The sequence below is a fragment of the Procambarus clarkii genome, chromosome 33 (assembly GCF_040958095.1).
Source record: "Procambarus clarkii isolate CNS0578487 chromosome 33, FALCON_Pclarkii_2.0, whole genome shotgun sequence".
NCBI lineage: Eukaryota > Metazoa > Arthropoda > Malacostraca > Decapoda > Cambaridae > Procambarus > Procambarus clarkii.
The window spans coordinates 10,438,334-10,445,833 of record NC_091182.1 but is presented as its reverse complement, the minus strand read 5'-3'; the positions used below and the strand labels follow the sequence as shown (position 1 = coordinate 10,445,833).

General features: G+C 42.3%; 1 protein-coding gene across 1 annotated transcript in view; it reads left to right on the top strand.

Annotated features, from left to right (window-relative positions):
• The window catches only part of LOC138370683 (uncharacterized), a 15,623-nt gene extending 13,750 nt beyond the window's left edge, over window positions 1–1,873 (top strand). The window contains exon 5 of the mRNA XM_069335296.1: window positions 1,607–1,873. Coding sequence (XP_069191397.1) covers window positions 1,607–1,728 — 122 coding nt within the window. The 3' untranslated portion in view covers window positions 1,729–1,873. The remainder of the gene's footprint in view (window positions 1–1,606) is intronic.
• Window positions 1,874–7,500: the final 5,627 nt, after the last annotated feature.

The following is a 7,500-nucleotide window of genomic DNA, read 5'->3' as shown; positions in this document are numbered from 1 at the left end:
GACCTAAGTATTTAAAATGTATCAGTGTTTAACATAATGTTATTATCTGTTGCCCGATCGACGACTTTACGGATATTTGCTTGTAGTAGATTTCAAAGTCTTAAACAGAAGAAATATTCATGCTGATTTTTGTATCGTCTGCATGGGATGGCACGAAGCAGTGACTTATGTCTTTGTCTGTATCCGATATGACCAGAAGAAGGGTTAGCTCTTCTATATGTTGGTTGAGCAAAATTATGTCAATTAATCTAAGGAGATCCCTGACCTGTTTATTTCCAGGTTGATTCCCTGTAACACTGGTATTATTTGTTGTTCTTCATCTTAAACTGGGTAGATTAAAGTCTCCAAGGAAGATATCATTTGAGACAGGGTTTTCTAAGTTATCGAAGCAATTATCTTTTTTATTTATCTGTTATGCGAATTGCTGAACCATTGCATCTGACAGTTTGCATTTTAGCATACTAAAGATGTTCATGTTTTTTACCCTGATTACAAATACCTTTACCACCTCATTTGTAGAGTTTAGGAGTTCTGTGCATAATAGTTCCTATTTAATATAAAAACAACTCCTCTATATGATCTATTAAGTCTATCACATCAATATAAATTGCATATAAAAATCCAGATTTCATTGTTTATTTAATTAATCTCTTATATATGTTTCTGCTAAATTTTCAAATATTCATTTGCCTCTGTAAGGAGATCCCTTTATTAAAACTGTACTGTGCTTCTCGCCATTACATTTTAGGCCCATGTATGGCAAACATATATGAGGCAACTCTGAATTATTTTGGTTAGAAAGCTCTTCAAGGAAGTCGATTACATTTACACTTTGGCCCAAGATGCGTGTGCATTGTGAACTTGCTGTGACATTGTACATTGTTATACAATGTTATATTTGTGTTGATAGACATTGTGCATTGTTATACAATGTTATATTTGTGTTGATAGACATTGTGCATTGTTATATAATGTTATATTTATGTTGTTAAACAATGTTATATTTGTGTTGCTATACAATGTTACATATGTTTTAGTCTCATTTGTCCAATCAAGTCTTATGTAGAACACAGTGTCATACCATGTCATTCCTGGAGCATTGATCATGAGCGTCTCTGTAGTATGAGTTGGGTCGTTCTTGACTCAATCGGGAATACCTGGTTCGAATTTCGGATGGGATAGAAATTGTTAAAGTTCGTTTCCTTTCAGTTAATGCAACTGTTCATCGAGCAGCAAATAAGTACCCGAAAATAAGTCAACTGTTGTGGAGTTGCTTCCTCAGAAGGGTTATTTGTTTGACCTTGGGAGGAACCTCCAAACTCGCCTAATATATATACATACACAGGCTGCCAGTCCCTAACATAATTAATTATTTTTATTATTATTTCCAATTCTTCAAGAATAGTCAGTTTAATTATATTTGAATATGCTCTTACTTATTGTTTATCTTCTGGTCAAAGGTTATCACATGAATACCTTTATGCTTGATGAGACCCATTCTATATGAACACGTTGCACTTGTCAATGTCACTTAACAAACGATTCGAGGAACTTTCTACTTGATTTTATAACAGCAATTCACGACGCTGGTGTATCTCCCTCACAGGGCAGACGGAGTACGCCCAGGCAGCGATCAAGTGGGCCACCGACTACTTTCTCAAGTGTCACACCGCCAAGGACGAGTTCTGGGGCCAGGTATGGCCGCATTGTTTAGTCACTCAGTACTAGCAACTGAGTCATATCCTTCCTTTTGCGACAACACGGATAAATAATTTGATGCTAATTTATGTAAAGGCCCAGATATGTAAAGTGTAATTTAGAAGAATCATCCCTTCTACCCTTCTCTCTCTCTCCCCTCAATTCTCCTTATGACCTCTCTCTTCTCCTGTCCTGATTTAAGACTTAAAAAATTTCAGGGGTCACAAAATATGCCGATATTTCTTAAAAGATAGTAATGGGGACGATCTTAACTGGCAAATAACACTCATACATCCCCCAATGTGTTCCTTAGGAAAGTTGGGTGAGACAAGCCTCAAGCATCTGTCCTACGTAAGACAAGCAGACATTTTACTTTGCAGATAGACACACAAGTTTGTGTGATCACACTATTAATTGGATGGTGCGAAAAGCATTACCAATTAAAGTGGTTTTGTGGAACGGAATTTGATTGAATCTGCACTAATCACTGTCCAAATCTTCTTAATGTTAGTACTGGTATGTACAAAGTTGACCCATTTTCAAGTTACAAAATTGCACAACAGTTTAAGAAAAAACTTTGAGAGGGAGGGTTACAATGTCTCATTACAATAATATATTATATGTGTGTGTGTTTCATGAGGTTTCTTCTTTAATCTTTCATTCGTATTCTCTGGCCGATTAATCCTTCTGACTATTCTCAGCTAATCTATACCTGTTTCTGGGTAATTCATACCCTGGGGATGGGTGGTCAGGTTCCAGTTGCCTCCACCCTCCCTTTGTTTCTCTTAGTCTGATGTTGACAATGGCTTTGATCGGCCGAAACGTAGTAGTCCCGTAGTCTCTCCTCGTAGCTCATACCTCTCAGCTCGGGTACTAGTCTGGTGGCAAACCAGTGTGTGTGTGTGTGTGTGTGTGTGTGTGTGTGTGTGTGTGTGTGTGTGTGTGTGTGTGTGTGTGTGTGTGTGTGTGTGTGTGTGTGTGTGTGTGTGTGTGTGTGTGTGTGTGTGTGTGTGTGTGTGTGTGTGTGTGTGTGTGTGTGTGTGTGTGTGTGTGTGTGTGTGTGTGTGTGTGTGTGTGTGTGTGTGTGTGTGTGTGTGTGTGTGTGTGTGTGTGTGTGTGTGTGTGTGTGTGTGTGTGTGTGTGTGTGTGTGTGTGTGTGTGTGTGTGTGTGTGTGTGTGTGTGTGTGTGTGTGTGTGTGTGTGTGTGTGTGTGTGTGTGTGTGTGTGTGTGTGTGTGTGTGTGTGTGTGTGTGTGTGTGTGTGTGTGTGTGTGTGTGTGTGTGTGTGTGTGTGTGTGTGTGTGTGTGTGTGTGTGTGTGTGTGTGTGTGTGTGTGTGTGTGTGTGTGTGTGTGTGTGTGTGTGTGTGTGTGTGTGTGTGTGTGTGTGTGTGTGTGTGTGTGTGTGTGTGTGTGTGTGTGTGTGTGTGTGTGTGTGTGTGTGTGTGTGTGTGTGTGTGTGTGTGTGTGTGTGTGTGTGTGTGTGTGTGTGTGTGTGTGTGTGTGTGTGTGTGTGTGTGTGTGTGTGTGTGTGTGTGTGTGTGTGTGTGTGTGTGTGTGTGTGTGTGTGTGTGTGTGTGTGTGTGTGTGTGTGTGTGTGTGTGTGTGTGTGTGTGTGTGTGTGTGTGTGTGTGTGTGTGTGTGTGTGTGTGTGTGTGTGTGTGTGTGTGTGTGTGTGTGTGTGTGTGTGTGTGTGTGTGTGTGTGTGTGTGTGTGTGTGTGTGTGTGTGTGTGTGTGTGTGTGTGTGTGTGTGTGTGTGTGTGTGTGTGTGTGTGTGTGTGTGTGTGTGTGTGTGTGTGTGTGTGTGTGTGTGTGTGTGTGTGTGTGTGTGTGTGTGTGTGTGTGTGTACTCACCTAGTTGTACTCACCTAGTTGTGTCTGCAGGATCGAGCATTGACTCTTGGATCCCGCCTTTCGAGCATCGGTTGTTTACAGCAATGACTCCTGTCCTATTTCCCTATCATACCTGGTTTTAAAATTATGAATAGTATTTGCTTCCACAACCTGTTCCTGAAGTGCATTCCATTTCCCCACTACTCTCACGCTAAAAGAAAACTTCCTAACATCTCTGTGACTCATCTGAGTTTCAAGCTTCCATCCATGTCCTCTCGTTCTGTTACTATTCCGTGTGAACATTTCGTCTATGTCCACTCTGTCAATTCCTCTGAGTATCTTATACGTTCCTATCATGTCCCCCCTCTCCCTTCTTCTTTCTAGTGTCGTAAGGCACAATTCCCTCAGGCGCTCTTCATACCCCATCCCTCGTAGCTCTGGGACGAGTCTCGTTGCAAACCTCTGAACCTTTTCCAGTTTCATTATATGTTTCTTCAGATGGGGACTCCATGATGAGGCGGCATACTCTAAGACTGGCCTTACGTAGGCAGTGTAAAGCGCCCTAAATGCCTCCTTACTTAGGTTTCTGAATGATGTTCTAACTTTTGCCAGTGTAGAGTGTGTGTGTGTGTGTGTGTGTGTGTGTGTGTGTGTGTGTGTGTGTGTGTGTGTGTGTGTGTGTGTGTGTGTGTGTGTGTGTGTGTGTGTGTGTGTGTGTGTGTGTGTGTGTGTGTGTGTGTGTGTGTGTGTGTGTGTGTGTGTGTGTGTGTGTGTGTGTGTGTGTGTGTGTGTGTACTCACCTAGTTGTACTCACCTAGTTGTGTCTGCAGGATCGAGCATTGACTCTTGGATCCCGCCTTTCGAGCATCGGTTGTTTACAGCAATGACTCCTGTCCTATTTCCCTATCATACCTGGTTTTAAAATTATGAATAGTATTTGCTTCCACAACCTGTTCCTGAAGTGCATTCCATTTCCCCACTACTCTCACGCTAAAAGAAAACTTCCTAACATCTCTGTGACTCATCTGAGTTTCAAGCTTCCATCCATGTCCTCTCGTTCTGTTACTATTCCGTGTGAACATTTCGTCTATGTCCACTCTGTCAATTCCTCTGAGTATCTTATACGTTCCTATCATGTCCCCCCTCTCCCTTCTTCTTTCTAGTGTCGTAAGGCACAATTCCCTCAGGCGCTCTTCATACCCCATCCCTCGTAGCTCTGGGACGAGTCTCGTTGCAAACCTCTGAACCTTTTCCAGTTTCATTATATGTTTCTTCAGATGGGGACTCCATGATGAGGCGGCATACTCTAAGACTGGCCTTACGTAGGCAGTGTAAAGCGCCCTAAATGCCTCCTTACTTAGGTTTCTGAATGATGTTCTAACTTTTGCCAGTGTAGAGTGTGTGTGTGTGTGTGTGTGTGTGTGTGTGTGTGTGTGTGTGTGTGTGTGTGTGTGTGTGTGTGTGTGTGTGTGTGTGTGTGTGTGTGTGTGTGTGTGTGTGTGTGTGTGTGTGTGTGTGTGTGTGTGTGTGTGTGTGTGTGTGTGTGTGTGTGTGTGTGTGTGTGTGTGTGTGTGTGTGTGTGTGTGTGTGTGTGTGTGTGTGTGTGTGTGTGTGTGTGTGTGTGTGTGTGTGTGTGTGTGTGTGTGTGTGTGTGTGTGTGTGTGTGTGTGTGTGTGTGTGTGTGTGTGTGTGTGTGTGTGTGTGTGTGTGTGTGTGTGTGTGTGTGTGTGTGTGTGTGTGTGTGTGTGTGTGTGTGTGTGTGTGTGTGTGTGTGTGTGGTGTGTGTGTGTGTGTGTGTGTGTGTGTGTGTGTGTGTGTGTGTGTGTGTGTGTGTGTGTGTGTGTGTGTGTGTGTGTGTGTGTGTGTGTGTGTGTGTGTGTGTGTGTGTGTGTGTGTGTGTGTGTGTGTGTGTGTGTGTGTGTGTGTGTGTGTGTGTGTGTGTGTGTGTGTGTGTGTGTGTGTGTGTGTGTGTGTGTGTGTGTGTCACCCCTCTCCACGGTGCCGAAAGTCTCCAATGGAAAATTAAACCCCAATACGATTGGTTCCAGGGCAATTGCAGGAACTTTCAGAACGAGGTTGAAGGCAACAACCAACTGCCATAGGGTTACCTCGAAGTTGGTAAAAAGAAGGCACAAGGTCTCCAAACCTGAAGACTGCCGTGGTCGGGGCTGGAGAAAAACCATCCCAGCAAGGGCAAGAACGACCCCAGCCTCCTTATGGAGAGCCTGGGCCGCACGAGGCCCCTGGAGGTGGTCTACTGAGCCCTGCACCTATGGGTTCCAGACAGAGATCGTCACAGCCCCTTTTCACCCGAGGCGGCCTTAATTCAAGACCAAGTAGAAGGAAGAGTAATAATTATTAATTACAACAATTAATATTATAATTATTATTATAATACAAATATAAGCAATTAATAATGATTACTCTTCCTTATGTATCACTTATGTATCAATTAACCTTGCTAATTATATTTAATTAGTTGACAAGTATTGTCTAATTACTGAAGTGAGCTCGAAAACCCATGTTATAATGAATCTGCAAAGGAAACAAATGTTATGGCAAGGACATGCAACAAGAAAAATTGATCCAATTTCTTTCGATGACCACACCACACATTCCCCTTCCTGACTTTTTATTGCGAAGCAGACACGGAGTGTTTCCATTGTTAGCCCTCTTGGCGTACTGGAACACTGTAATATAGTTAAAATTGAAGAGCAAAGATGAAGACGTGTGCCATGGTGAGGGAGTACATGGACTTCTTCAGCTGGGGTAATGGTGTCGGTGCTGAGAGCTACTTGGTCCACTTCACTCAGTTTCACTTCTCAAGTTATTGTTTTAGACACATGTAGCTCACTCTCTTCTAAATGTGAAGAAAATGAGCTATATGTGAGCTTTTTCTTCTATATACATATTAAGAACGATGTCTCCTAATATGTTTATATTTGAGTCTAATTTATTATACCACTCGTGTCCACTGATTGTTCAAACGGCTTAAAACTTGAACCGTTGAACAGCCATACCCCATGTACTCTTTGTTCTATAGACCATGACTAATATATGGTAGACTATTTTAGCTTAATTGGATATTTTCCACAGCAATATGGTGAGTGTCACTCCTCGATACACGATCGCCTATGAATACAGTCAGGTGAGTGTAAATCAAAGATATATAAGACCTCATGACTACTGTCAGGTGAGTGTTCTCCCTGATAAATGGCACCCGATGACTAGAGTCAGGTAGACTGCCACTCAATGGTATATAACACCCAATGACTAGTCATATGAGTGTTTATCTCCAATACATGACTTCATGTGCCTACAGTATGGTGATTGGCACCCCCCTCCCTGATACCTATAACTATCCCACTACAATCAGGTAAGTGCCACTCCTTGATACATAAGATCCTACGTCTACAGTCACGTGAGTGTCACTGGATGATACATGACTCCCTATGGCTATAGTCACGTCAGTGTTACTTCCTCATTCATGACTTACAATGACTACAGTCAGTTGAATACCACTCACTGACACGTAAGACACTATGACAACATCAAAATGAGTGTTACTTCCTGATATGTAACACCGAATGACTATAACCAGGGGAGAATAACTCCCCTATTCATAAGACACTGACAATAGTCATATAGTGTTACTCCCTGATACATGATTCCCTGTGACAAGAGACATGTGAGTGTTACTTACTGATACATAACACCTTTTGACTACAGCTAGGTGAGTGTTGCTCGCTGATACATGTCTGCCTATGGACACAGTCAAGGGGAGAGTTATTCATTGATACATGGCATGCTATGACGACTGTCGGGTGAATGTTACTCCCTGTTACTTGACACTCAACGACTACAGGATCTATAAGCTTCTACAACAGTCTCTGGTTTTGCAAAAATGCTACTGATTATCAAACTTGATCACCAAAATGGGACAACATATTATAATTGAAAATTATCGTAAC